The sequence below is a fragment of the Achroia grisella genome, unplaced genomic scaffold, assembly GCF_030625045.1.
Source record: "Achroia grisella isolate CSIRO2021 unplaced genomic scaffold, CSIRO_AGI_Agris_v1 utg856, whole genome shotgun sequence".
Classification (NCBI taxonomy): Eukaryota; Metazoa; Arthropoda; class Insecta; order Lepidoptera; family Pyralidae; genus Achroia; species Achroia grisella.
In genome coordinates this window covers 2,769,107-2,784,408 of record NW_026713045.1, presented here as the reverse complement: position 1 = coordinate 2,784,408, position 15,302 = coordinate 2,769,107, and the positions used below count along the sequence as shown (strand labels likewise).

Below are 15,302 nucleotides of genomic sequence, written 5' to 3'. Positions count from 1 at the left end.
AATCATTCCATCCAATTTCTATAGATTTAAACAATAGAATATTTATTACTCAATCGTTTCATAAACTCATAAATGGATTTTCAATTAATTTTCTCCATCATGGTAATCATGGTGATCAGACATAAACAAACCTTAGTGACACGTACCTAACTCATCCACTGTTGTGAAGACGCGTTGTGTGAGGGAGTCGAAGGTTGGTGGGTCTGCGTAGCCACCCTCTGCACTACCTGTAATGCATTCAATTATTTGAATATATATTGATTATTTTTACAAATCACTCACATCTGCATATCGACATAATATTAACATAATATACATAGTTTGTAACTAAGATGTTATATTTTAGTTCACCGTCACATAATCACGCAATGTCGGTAGTACTGTTATGTACACATATATCAAGCGACGGTTACCACGTACCTTCAGGTAGGCAATCAGCATGTATTTTAATTACATAAAAAAGCGTGGAATAGTGTACCTGCTGTACGAATGCGCGTGTAAGATGCGGCGCACTTCGTTCCGCGACCTCAAACGCACGACGTAACTCCTCGATTGCCGCCGCACTGCCCGCGCCGTGTTTACGGGACAGCTGCAACATCAAATACACTTGTTAATCCATACTGTTATCATTACAATAATATCTGAAGAAAAACCGGTCAATTTTCGTATAGGGTACTCTTTACGAAAAATGTGCGGACTACTAATATATTTTTAAATTAAGTTAAAAAATGTATTATATCATTAAAAAAAAAAGCCTTAACCATACTACCATGTATTTGACACACACGCGCATATAAATTTATAGTCTGATAATAGAACATTCATAATGTTCAAACTTATTATTTAAATTAATTATGAATTTCGACAATTGGGCGACCACTATTTATATTATAATAATATCTATCTGTAAATGTGACAGTTTATTACCTTTTCACGATTGATGATGAAGAATGATGTTATTGTCTAAAGCTATACTTATTCTTGACGTTTAACCGTCAATAGATCTATAAATGTAGAAGAGTAAGAAAACGGGCACCACTAATTGGTCTTGTTAAATGTATACAAATAATTAACTTTGTATACATTTAACAAGACCAACCAGTCCCAAACTAAACATAGTATACATAAATACATATGCAAACAAAGGCACGTCTAGATGAATTACCCTATATTCCATTGGTATTACAATTACCTCGTTGAGTAGTGGGTAGATGAGTTGCTGCAAGTACGGGTGCCTTCGAACTTTATTCTCTTCGCTGTTCGCTCCTCTATGGTCCAAAGGCGATGCCTGTAAGTTAATAAAATAATAATAATCATTTATTCATAATTTTACGGTACAATTCAATACATTTAGACCTGGCTATCGATATAGGTAAACCTAAAATAAAAAACCCAAACAAATATATACGAAATAATTGTATGTTTTTTTATTAAGTATTGCTTAGACTGTACTGCGTGGATATCTTTTAATATGTACTGATATGTATCGCCACACCGGAAATAAACGTAGGATAAATTTGGTTTGACCCTAGATTTTTGTGACCACTTTCCTTTAATAAAGAAAAAGATAATTCCCAATTACAGTTAAATTAACTAATTCTAATAAGTACTGCATAATGGTAATGAAAAATATTATTTTTATTGGTTTCTAAGTCTTTTATGTTGTCAATTATTTCACAATTTTACAATACGAAGAGAACATAAACTTACGGCTTTATTATAAACTACACTGTCCCTGTTCGAGGATTGGTGTTCGTGTCTATCCTTTCTTTCATCTCGGTCTCTCTCTACCCGGTCTCTTTCTCGCTCCTTTACATTTCTGGGTTCTACCGGCACTTGTACAGATTGTCGCCCCTATAAATATATAAACATGAATATTACTGCACAGTAAGAAGATACATAAACAAATTAGTGTTCATTTATTTAAAAGCGATGTCTGTTATCTATTGATATAAAGTCATACAGTGTATATTATGCTATTTAGACCAAATCTAACCAGATCTGTTTTTATGCGTACTATACCACTAATATGAATTCTTAGACACATTTGTTATACATACATTATATACATAAAACACATCCAGACCGATAGAAACAATCATACTCATGAATACAAATGTTTATATCGAATCATCGACTATTGGAAGTAAGACGGTGTGCTAAACTGTTAGACCACTGAGACAGTCGATATTTTGTGATTGATTTGTGTTTCAATTAAAACGAGAGTAAAAATGTGTGCTAAAGCGCTAGACCACCGACCCATCCGATCAATCCCCCGTACATTTCAAACGGGGATAGAAATTACGACGGTTTGAGCCGAGGTTGCAGTTGTCAGACTAAAGTGGTATCCGTCAGGCGGACCGAAAAAAGATGGACCACCGACCGTAACATTTATATAGTATACTGACTGCGTGCTTGTCGTTGTTGTTGAGCGGTGCCGTCTTCTCTGGCGGCTTGTCCGCTGGCGGCGTGGGCGGGTCGCGCGACTGCTGCGTTTGTAACGCGTGGACTTGCGCCTGCACCGAACCGTTCTGCTTGGGCGCTGCGGGCGACGTCGGCGACGGAATCACTGCAGATAGCACATTCACAATACAATTAGAATTACACTGTGTTTCCACTAACACTAATATTCTGGCTGAAAAGAGTTTAACAGAATATAATAATTTATGATCTATGAATTTATTTACAAGTGAATGTGGATGGTTATAAGGGTCGATGAAAGCCGAAAAAGAGATGTGTGGACTGTGTGAAAGATGATATGGTAAGAAAGGGAGTAAATAACGAGATGACTGCGAACAGGGAAGAATAGAGGAGAAAAACATTACGCCGACCTCAAATAAATGTAATAAGAAATAAGCGTATAATCTTATGAATCACATTCTTCATCAGAATCTGGCTTGTACCTAACTTTTTATCTATTTTACTGGAATGACAAACAAGGGGCCCATTTGAATGATAGTGGTAACCTACTATATTTATGAATATAAATAACATCAACAAAGTAGTAACAAAACATAATAAAGAACATATCGTTATTCGTTATCGTCATTATCGTATCATATCGTCATGTGACGAATGTGATACCCACAAGCATAACCATTCCAGATGAGCTACGGCGTCATGTATTTATTGCCTTGTAATTTCACTGCCATATCAGGCGTCAACGAAAACACAGCTTATACATACATAACTATAGTAAGTATGTTACTAATGAAATCTAATACATGTATGAGACATATTTCATTTGTGTATGTTGTCTTGGAAGCAAACTCCTCAATAAATGTGAACATAATGTAACCAAAAAATCTAAAACACTTTTTCGTTGTATTTTATAATTTATTTTAAATTATAAATAAAAAGTAGCTGGTCCAAGTGCTCCGTTGTTTTGAATAAAAAATTTGTTTAGTTTATTTTTAATGAATAATGCTTGTTAACAAAGTAAAAACTAATGGGCCTGGTTACGTAACGCCATAAGCGCGGGAACTCCCAAAATCAACTATATCGAAAAATTCCATGTCCTTAACATTGACTGTTGACATTGGTAATAATGCGTGTAATATTGGTATTAGCGTAACATTCACTACATCGTGACATTCCGAATATCTGTGTATTTATATATAATGTGTGTTTATTTCTATGTTGTGCATGCTGTAGAAAAATTGAATTGCTCTTAGTTACTCTGTCAGTTGTGTTCCTGTGTGAACGATGAGTGAGTAAGATATAGCAGTGACTTTGCAGACTATGCCTCCGTAGTCTGTACTTAGTCCATAACGGTAGCAATGCGGGTCTCACAATCGTTATAACGTATTCTCTCAGCCCCTCTTTATGTATATAGTTGACGACAACCACTTACATTAGGTGGGTGCCATCGGCTTCTTTGCCATGCCATAAAAACTACTGGAAGATAATTGCAGAATCCTATTTTAAGTTATATCTATAATATCATTTTGTTGTTGGTTTTAATTTTCATTGTCATTAGTGAGAGTGTAGTAGAGCTGTTTAGATACGTCGATTTTATTGCATGTGATCTCGCGTATGTCCTTGGACAATATCCCACAGCTAGTAGTTTACTGCATCAGCAAACAATACAGTGAAGTGCTGCCTTTTTTGCACATGGGCAATGCACACTCACTTTGTTCCTCATAAGTTGTTTATACCTAAATTGAATATTGTTAACTGACTAATCTAGTTGTATGTATTTACTTTGCATCATCATCAACCCACTGCTGGACATAGCCTTCTCTCAAAGCAAGCCACTGTGCACTGTTTCAGCCCTTCTCTTCTAGTTATTACACGTAAACCCTACGTATGTCATCGCTCCACCTAACTTAAAGTTTTATCTATCTATCTGTTAGAATAGAGGGCTAGAAGTGAATCAAAATATACATATATACGCGTATAATTACCAGCGTCTTCGGCCGGTGCACGTCGCTTGTTGTCGTCGGGTAACTGCAGCGGTGGTAGAGGCTGCGAACTCTGCAGCGCTCTGGCGGTTGCTCCCCCACGAACAGTCATGATCCATCCGCTCTCATCCGACTCGCCGTCACCACGACCGCACTCTTCGCTGGAAATTGAAACAAGCAACTATTTAGAAACGTAGTAAATGTTAGTGAATCAGTATAGGATAGTAATATATAAGCTCATAGATATCTGAAACATGAAAATAGTACAGTCTAAACTAGACTGCACTATTTCATGTTTCAGATATATAGAAATAGGTCTATTTATAAATATCTCTATAATTCTATTTATAATAGTCTATTCTAATCTATTTTAGCACCCTATGGTGTAGAGAGCACGTTTAAATCCTGAAGAAGATATCAGGTCATACATAAAACAATTTGCATTGCATTAAACAATGCAATACTTACTGCATTGCATTGTTGATAGGACAGACAGATTGAAAAATAATATTCAACAATAATATTACAATATAATGAGAGTAAAAAATATTTTTGTACGTATAAATACAAAAATGTACTGTGCCGATTTAAATAATTCTTTTATCATTAGAATGCTATATTGTCCCAGAGTAAAAAAAAATGTCCACCCGTGCGAAGCCGAGATGAGCCGCAAGTAATATACAAATATATAGAAAACATCACTCACACATTACTAAATGTAAACCTAAAGTGACTCCTCCTTTTTTTAGTTATTTTGAAATCCAGTCGAAACAGTTATGGAACGGAAAAATATTTTTCCATTCACGCAAAATTAAAAAAATATAAAAGTACGTACAATATGATTTATGTTGAAACGTGGGTTAGATAGAAAGGTTCAATAATTGTTTTGACACTTCGACCCACGTCCTCAGTTTCAGCTTATATTATACCCTTTCCGTTAATCTTTGAATATTTAATATACTTACGAATCAGAATTTTCTGACTCCGTTTCACTCTCCTCGCTCCTCTGCGCCTTCCACTTCTTATACCTATCTATAAGATCCATTAGATATGAATTCTTCTTCGCTTTCCTGATGAACTGGAACTTCAGTAATTCTTTTGCCGTTGGTCTCTGGAAATAATATATAAATATATGAATATGTATTTATATTTTATATATATTTATTTGTCTACATGTACAGTACGAGTAACGAGAAAGGGCAAACGCTATTTAAGTTTTTGTGATATGTATCTAGTAGCAGTAGTAGTAAACACTCATAGTATTTCTAAATGGATTGCCATTCAGTCTAAATTATTACATACATCGAATGACATCCACTTTACCTCACTTACACCTAACAGCATAACTAATCAGCAATGTCATATTATTGAATATTCTTTAAATTCATTGTATGAATAGTAACATTACAAAACCTTCACCACGTCCGAGCCATCTACAATAGTAGGTATCGTACACCGCTGTAAATAAATACGAGACGGTATGATATTTGTCTAGGATAGCGAGGGGGAAATAGTAAGAGGATTAGCAAACGTACATAAAATGGAGCACTTACATTTTCTGGATCTTTATTCAGACACGCTTCGACGAACTCTTTGAACGGCTTCGAGTAGCTCCCTGTGAGTTGCGGGGGGTTATTCTTAGGTATTAGAAAGAGCACCCTCATGGGATGTAATTCCGAATTTGGTGGTTCCCCTTTAGCCAGCTCTATTGCTGTGATGCCCAGTGACCATATATCCGCTTTGCTATCGTAGCAGGACTGTTTTATCACTTCAGGTGCCATCCAGAATGGCGTGCCGACAAATGTATTCCGTTTACTTGTCGTGTTCGTTAATTGACCCGCAACTCCTGTGAAAGAATATGATAATGAGATTAGTACTCTTACTAATATCAGAAATACAATGGAAAATTTCTTTACTATATCTAGACATCTGAAACGTTAGTTATACAATGTGACTTGATTTAATTACAAGTACCTAGTATTAAAGGAGGTAATTAGATGATGAACGTAAAATGCTTTATGCTATGCAATAAACTTATCCTTAGTCACAGACGATGTCGCGAATAAAAACTAGTATATAAAAGATAATATTTTATATATGCCATGTCACAATCAATATGTTATTTAATTATGTATAGTGATTATTATTATTTCTCAATGAAAATTCTAGGAAGGGAGGGCACAGATTGATGTATTTTGATACATCTTGCTCGACTTGGGGCGGCCCGAACTGGCGTAGTACCTCCACCAAGCAGAAAACCACAGCCAAATAGTGCTGTACTTGCGACAGCACTGTGTTCCTGTGGTGTGAAAGGTGACCAGAGCCCCGTGGGGATTGGTTGTGCTGGTATTGGAGGACCTGTGTGTTCAACAGTGCCGCGGGATTGCATAGGCGCGACGTGGTGGCGCAGCGTTCAGGGAGACCCGGTGAAACGGCTAACCGCTGGCCGCCCGCAGGTTGTTGGGTTCCCGAACCCAGGGATTACTTAATCTCCGCCCTGGGAGGCTGAACCTGCGCATAATCCCTGGTGTAGTAGTCGTGCCGGAGAAGGAGACCGGAGTGGACCCGGCTGCTACACCAGTGGGGGGACCGGGGGCCCTTCCGGCCGCTGTGCCACCAAATTGCCAAACCTGTGCAATACTGGGGTGCATTGCCACATACTTTGTCCTTTCTAATACCAGCGCGATCATTCCCCTTCAACCTTAAAAAAACAATACCCAAATGGCCAGAAAAAAGAAAAGGAATCGCAGTAAATCAGCGGCACCCCTATCCACTATTAATATGGATTTCTGTAACATCAGGGGACTACACGGACACATCAATGCGGTCCAACATCATCTCGAGACCGCCAAGCCGACCCTTCTGTTCCTTACGGAGACACAGATATCCTGTCCGGCTGATACGTCGTACCTTACGTATCCCGGGTATACACTTGAGCACAAATTTGTGCGTCGAGCTGGGGTATGTTTGTATGTCCGGGAGGATATTTGCTGTCGCCGCCTTCTTGGCCTAGAAAAAAAAGACCTGTCAGTACTATGGGTACGCGTAGATCAGGGTGAGTACACCGGTATCTACGCGTGCCTATACATCTCATAGCGGTGACGAGGACACGACTCGTCTGTTTGAGCACCTTCAAATCACGTCTGATAAAGTTCTCGAGCAATATCCCTCCGCGAATTTAGTGATACTTGGAGACTTTAATGCCCATCACACCGAGTGGCTCCGTTCTCGAATCACTGACCATGCGGGGAGAACTGCTCACGAGTTTGTCCTGGCCTATGGATTCTCACAACTGGTTCATTCTCCAACGAGAATACCAGATATCTAGACCCATACGAGCTCCTTACTGGATCTTCTCTGACTACAGGTCGGACGAATATTCAGTCACCGTGGAAGATCATCGATCCCAAGTACCACACAACCTGCCACACACCGAACACCTGGTCGACGTCGCATGTGGCATTATAAGTCAGCAGATTGGGACAGATTGCTTCTCGTACTGGAAGCTATCAGAAGACGTCGATACCTGTACAGCCGCCGTTACTGAAGTCATACTTGCGGGTATGGAATGTTTCATTCCAAATCTGCTTGTTGCTTCAGGGGCCAAAAAAGCGACCGTGGTTTAATAGGTCATGCAGAGAAGCCAGACAGGCTAAAGAAACTGCTTATCAGGCTTGGACCACGGCTCGTTCCAACAGGGATGTTGGCGTATCTGATGCGAGGCGGAATATAAATGCTGCATCCAGGTTTAGTAACAGAGTAATTGCTAGAGCCAAATTCGACTTCATCAGCAAAATTGGGGAGCGACTAGCCCGTCATCCTTCTGGAAGTCGAGCCTTTTGGTCCCTTGCTAAGGCTGCCGAAGGTAATTTTAGTCAGTCGTCCTTACCACCACTACGGAAGCCAGATGATAACTTGGCACATAGTGCAAAAGAGAAGGCCGATTTGTTGTGCGCTCTTTTTGCCTCAAATTCGACTTTAGACGCTGGGAACACCATACCTACTACCATCCCATGGTGTGGTAACTCTATGCCGGAAATATCAGTAACACAACGGAGTATCCGGCGAGAGTTGCTGTCTCTCGACGTCAACAAGTCGAACGGGCCAGACGGCATACCGGCTTTGGTGCTAAAGAAGTGTGCTCCTGAGTTGTGTCCCGTACTCACGCGCCTCTTCGCGCTTTCATACTTCTCGGTGTCGACATCTCTAGCACAGTTGAGTTCCGTAGTCATCTCGAAGAAAAGGTCAAGCTGGCGTCCAAGAAGCTCGGTGTGCTGAATAGAGCGAGGCGGTACTTCACTGCGAACCAGAGACTTCTATTGTATAAGTCGCAAGTTCGGCCGCACATGGAGTACTGCTCTCATCTTTGGGCAGGAGCACCTGGATACCAGCTCGGTCCTTTTGACTCGGTTCAGAGACGTGCTATGAGAATTGTCGATGATCCCAATCTCTCTAACGGTATCGAACCACTTAACTTGAGGCGAGACTTCGCATCGCTTTGTGTGTTCTACCGAATATACAACGGACTGTGTTCTGATGAATTGTTTGACATGATGCCTACGGCTACCTTTTACCATCGCACCGCTCGCCATCGACAGGGAATTCATCCCCACACCCTGGAACCTAAGTGGTCTCGGACAGTGCGGTTTCAGAGGAGCTTCCTCCCGCGTACACTTAGATTGTGGAATGAACTACCTGCCAAGGTTTTCTCGAGAGACTACAGCATGGGGGTTTTCAAGAAGGGTATATTAAGGTTTCTTAAGGGTCGGCAACGCGTATGTGACACCCCTGGTGTTTCAGGCGTCCATAGGCTACGGTAACCGTTTACCATCAGATGGGCCGTATGCTTGTTTGCCACCTAAGTGGTAATAAAAAAAAAATGTGCGCATAAGTTGTGTAACACTTGTATTTTATATTGTATTATTTTATAAATAATAACGACAATTTCCCATACTTCTTGTTTATACAATTGTTAGTTTACTGAACATTTTACAACCTCACCTATTCTGAGGTCTATAATATATAAGGTAAATAAGATCCACTCCCAGTGTCCCATTGACTGGAAATTTTGCACGTATGTAAATCGCATTACACAGTAATATTAGAGAATGGTAAGATTATGGTTGGAAATCGGAAAATATCCATTTATGTTGGCATTTTCAAATCCTATTTAGCAGATTCTGATGTTATAAAAGAAACCTATTTTTTGCAGAGTTCTGGAAACAATAGTCTGACAGGTGATACTATTTTTGTACGCAGGACAACTCATACAGCGACATCTAGTCCCAAGTCAAGCAGAGCTTGTATATGGGCACTAGACAACTGATATAAATACATTTTTGTAAATACATATATAATATAAACAGAAAACACCCAGACCGATTCAAAAAATCATATTTGTGAATACTGTACTGTAAATGTCTGTACCGTGCGAGGAATCGAACCTGCGACGTCGTAAAAGGCGATGACCAGACAGACAGAGATTAGACAACCGAGACTGTCGATATATAAGTATAGGTCAATGTTTTGTAAATAGAAGCAGATAACCGATAATAAGATTTTTTTTTATTTACATCGTATTTTTTCAGTTATGTAATTAATAAATAAATATGGAATAATTTGTTCGTTTATTTTGAAATTAATAAATATTTTGATAACTTAGGAGTAATAATGCTAAAGAGTAGATAGTAAAAATTCGTAATTGGAATCTGTTTATCGGAATAAACCGTGAATGAATTCATAATTACTATAAGTGGCCTAACTCAAACAAGAATCAATAATAATATGCTATTTTCGGACATACGACAGCTTCAATTGGCGGAAATTTATTCAAATCAAGACCTTATTGTTAAGACAATAAGAACGTTGAAATAGCCTTGTATCAATAAAAGTACATACGCCGGAGAATGACATCAGATTGCGGCGGATCATCGATCGGTGAATTCATCGCTGAAGCAAAACTGAATACTATTTGTAAAACAGAATTGTTATAAAAAGATATATACTAAAATTACAAGTTATCACCTACCAATCACCTACCATCTTATTTTCAACGAAACTATATATATTTTGTTACATACACAATGACAAACGTGAAACTAAGGAAAATTTATAAAAATATATTTAGTTTTAGTAAATATACTATAGATTAGTTTTCGTAAAGATGCATTGTTTTTAAGATATAAAATCCAAGGCATTAACATTTTTTAAGGAAAATGATAGTATATTTAGAAATGGATAACGAACTATCGAATATCGGATGAAAAGATTCAACTATCGCGAGTCTATAGAGACTTGAACAACGATATGAATATCAGACAAACTCGAAAGAGTGCGTTTGTGTACTCAACGGTTTCCTCTTTTCATCGAGTCATTCGGGCAGCGTGTTTGCAGTTCGAATATTATAAAGAAAACTGGATGCCAATGGAGATATAGACATATTACTTTACAATTCTTGTACACAATTCATATAGCCACTTAAAATAGTTCTATTCGTTTTGAGTAAGTTGTTGAAGGGAAATTTAAATTTTAAAATAAATAACTTAAGACTACGATGGAGGTCAGTTGACATTACAAACTATTTTTATATATAAACTATTTTAAAATATTTTTACATGTCTCTAATTAGGGTAGAATACATGTAAAATAAATAAAATTTAAAACTCGGATAAAAAAGTTGGTAAAATCCCTTTGAATACTCAAATGATGCCTGCCAGTGTACTCAAAAATTATATATAAAAAACAATATTGAATAACTCAGCTTTCAAACAAAAAATAACACAAAATCGGCCAATCCGTTGGGAAGCTATATACAGTACCAGAAAAAGACCGATAGATTATCTTATAATACCCGTCTTTTAAGTCGGTGTTTGAAAGGGAATAGATAATATACATACACAGTACCGGAAAACACCATTGTAGCGAAGATTTTACTGTATTTGGCGCTACAAATATTAGCATTCAACTGTAGTATAAATTCAGAAACAAAAGGGCATACTGTTGTCTTTGGCGGCATCCGAACCGCTTTGTAAATGTTCAAATATTGGCCTAAAGCCAAACTGTCGCCAACGGCTGCGGTTAGCTTATTGTGAGAAATCTCAACATTGTACTGCCTTAGCGTCTTTCATTATATATTACTATTAATTAAGAATGTTAAGTAAACGCCGTTTCATCTAAAGGTACTTAATGATAATGGAGAATAGAAAATAATGACTCGCAGAGAATACAACTTTATAGTAAGCATTAATAAAATTCAGTGGAAATGAAACTTTATAAACAGAAGTACTGAGTAAAACAGTAAAAGTTTTTTTATATAAAAAATGACATCGTAATTTTATGCATACCTATAATTATTTGTTAAAATCAGCGTTCTATCCATTAAGGACGGAGGAAATACATTTGACATTTTGATCCGACAACGAATAAATTAATGACCTCCGCGAACTGGTGGTAGCTTTCGTTGTTTTGCATAAATGAGTTCCCAGTTCTACGCGAAAATAGATCTAGTAACCTAATCTAACAGATAACTAAAGGAACAATAAAAAATACACTACAATCTACTCTATCTAGGAATCTAGTCTGAGAAACGAACATGACATTAGCTTGACATTTCATTTTACTTTGGAGTACCGTCTGGTCTAGGCAGTATGTTTTTATCTCACAGAACACTGTACTGAGCGTCTATTAATTACGTAAAATCAAAATGGCGGATACGTCTGGAAAATATCACGTCAACTGTACCTACCTACTTCTAATTCACAACATACAGCAAAACTAGAAAATGAGTAACCAGATACCTAAGGCAAGATCCAAATTTACCAAAAATCTCTCCCATAAATGAGATGCCCCACTTAGACTTAAGGTGTGTCCTTTCTAAAGACTGATTCCGTGAAAATACATATAGTATACATAATTTAATTATAAGGTGGATCTCCATATTTGATTTGAATAATAAGCCTAAGTAATTCTCCTGTGTTAATATTTAGAGAAATGTTACTCTATAAAGAAATTTCTTTGACAACAGTAGCGCTTCCATATCCGTTTAACATATAAAGCTAAATATATTCGATGCTATCAATGCATTTCTCTCGATAACAACTATGGGTATCTTGTTAAATTTACAACAATAACGCAAGCAACAATAATTAAAAGTATTACAAATTCCTGAGCATCGGCGAGCTATATCAGAAATTATCGATTAGATTGCTGCTGTAAAATATTTCGTGCTCGAATTCCACGCATCGCTTAGTTTTATAGTCGTAGGAGCGGCCCGGTAACGTTACTAGTCGATCTTGAATCAATAATGCATGGCAATCGCATAACATATTTATTACTTCCTATCCATAGATATACATTTGAATAGATACTCAATTTATCATTTACTATAAAAGAAAGTGTACAAAAATCATACAAGCGAAAGTTCTAGAACCAAGATAATCAACATTTTATGAATTATTTTCGATGCAGGAATTCGAGTGTTTGGCCTGTGTTTTATCAACTCCATATTATATTAGAACTACGAAAGGAGTAAAACAAACAAAAAGAAAAACGATGCTATGGATGCAATAGAAAAGTTTCTATAATATACATCGGAAACATTTATTAAGCAATATCTATTAGAAATTACCTAGGTATATTAATATTTTGTAAATAAGTTTTATATTTAGTTTTAAACCTCGTAATGATTTCTAATCCAACCACCATTACGCTGACTACTTTTTTTAGATCATATTTACTGAGACTAATATGATAAAAAATCAAATGAATTTTCGTTGTGTACATATACCTAACGGCAATTCTATTACTAGCATTTCTTGGTATGTCTATATTTACATTAGATAAAATAAGTATTTTATTTTCTGTTGTCATGCAGCTGCAGCGGAAAAACACACCACAATAGTATAGTGTCCAATTCATACAGAAGAATTGTAGTAGATGTAGAAATATATTACATATTTCTACAACAATTCTTCTGTATGAATTATTCTAATATCAATTAAAACTATTTATAACGGTATAAATGTTTTGATGGTAAGATGGTAGACAGTGAAGTTTTGAATAGAATTTGTTTTATATGTTTTTGATTAAAGAATACAAAAAATAAACTTTGAATATATTATCAAAAGAGTTTCTCAACAAGAATGCTGGCATATTATACTTATTTTTATTACAAACAGATAAATTTTAGCTATATATTTTATCAGTTTAGTAAGATGAAGACCCATAAAATGAGTCCTAGAGCTTTGAAGCTCTATCAAAAAAGTAGTTAATTATAAGAATAATATTATTACAGAGAAGCATGAAAGATATTGTAATCAAACCTAAGAGGTAGAGCAATCTAGATATACATATAGCTTAATTATTCGCACCTTCAACGCTCATACTACATAATAAAAAAAGGATTAAAATATGAATAAAATTATAACTTTTCATCTGATGTTAAAACTTCTTTGACTAAGAAATCTATTCTCTCCCTGAATGTTTCGAATAATCAGGTTTAATCCTTATTTCACAAACAACTAGTAGTTGTGAATACACTCACCAAAGTCTGCTAATTTTACATCGCCCATCTCACTGAGTAGCACGTTTGCTGCCTTTATATCCCTATGGAGTTTCCTCTCAGAGTGAAGATAGTCTAGCCCCCTGAGCACCTCCCGCAGAATGACTGCTATGTGCATCTCCTCGAAGCTACCCGCTTTCATTAGGTCGAGGGCCGAACCCCCGCCGAGGTATTCCATTATGATCCATAGTTTTGTTCCCTGAAAAGAAAAGTATATTAAATTACCATCATTTCATAAAAAATACTGTGAGCGTCGCTATCAGTTGTTTTGTTGTGTTGTGTGTTCTTTAATTCGAGTACTAACTCGAATTAAAGAACACAGAATTCTGTGCTAATTTAAATAATGACTAATAATCCGAGATACATCATGATGGATTTAACTGTTAATCTAACATACATGTACATTATACAGATTTTTATGTATCTGAACGTAATAGAGAACGTTCATTCGAAGACAAATGCACGAAATTAAACAAAATAAAGCATTAATATTTTACGTTCTTTGAAATACAAAATGTCATATAATATACATATTAATCTGTGCTTAAACAGTAAAGTTATACTCGTATACACATGATGTCTTACAAACAGATGATACGTAATAATTTTGGAACTTACACTTTAATGAGTTAGTCACTAATAGGCTCGTTAAATATTATTACAAAGAGACTGGCGTGCGGCACTGACTAAAGTAATGAAAAGTTGAAGCGAAATTAGGAAAAACTTTTAAAATATAACAAAATGATAAACATTTTCCAGACTAGATCTTGTACTTGAGCATGTCATCTTACCTCCTTGCTTGAGGCCATTAGTAATAAAAAAATAAGGTACAACGTAATAATTCCTGACATTCTCCCGTTCAGAGTTGAAATGGGAAGGGACCAATTGTAATTTATTAGAAAACTTCGGCCATGAATCTTGTTGAGATGTCATTCTTAAAATTGATGTCACATTCAATAGAGATAATTACTACACGCGAAAATGACATTACAAGCTACAAACTTATTCTGAAAACTTGATAAGAAATTATCAAGTTTTCTATTGGAGAATAAGTTAAACTAATGAATATGATTATTTGTATCGATTTGAATACTCTCTATCTAATTACTTGTCTATTATGTATGTATTTGGAAAAAAAATATTTAAGTTTGTATATCAGTTGTTTAATAACCATAAAACTAGTTCTGATACATAACATGGCACAATAGCCTCTAAATAACTCACTACAATCAGACTATTTTTTATTCAGCGAAAAGCCTTTTTGGCTAATTGTGTGTCTTTACCACATGGATATCGTAATAACCTAAACGTTACTGTGTTTCCTGTTTTAACTCAGAGTC

At 36.3% G+C, this 15,302-nt stretch overlaps 1 protein-coding gene across 2 annotated transcripts in view; it reads right to left on the bottom strand.

Moving 5' to 3' along the window:
• Nucleotides 1–15,302, bottom strand: part of LOC131852753 (serine/threonine-protein kinase 26) — a 92,687-nt gene that overhangs the window by 4,089 nt on the left and 73,296 nt on the right. For both annotated transcript variants that reach the window (XM_059203482.1, XM_059203481.1), the window contains 9 exons: nucleotides 13,945–14,161; nucleotides 5,957–6,249; nucleotides 5,369–5,514; nucleotides 4,407–4,564; nucleotides 2,409–2,569; nucleotides 1,711–1,854; nucleotides 1,193–1,288; nucleotides 479–589; nucleotides 147–227 (listed from right to left, as the gene is read on the bottom strand). In XM_059203482.1, the coding sequence (XP_059059465.1) occupies nucleotides 147–227; nucleotides 479–589; nucleotides 1,193–1,288; nucleotides 1,711–1,854; nucleotides 2,409–2,569; nucleotides 4,407–4,564; nucleotides 5,369–5,514; nucleotides 5,957–6,249; nucleotides 13,945–14,161 (1,407 nt within the window). The remainder of the gene's footprint in view (nucleotides 1–146; nucleotides 228–478; nucleotides 590–1,192; nucleotides 1,289–1,710; nucleotides 1,855–2,408; nucleotides 2,570–4,406; nucleotides 4,565–5,368; nucleotides 5,515–5,956; nucleotides 6,250–13,944; nucleotides 14,162–15,302) is intronic.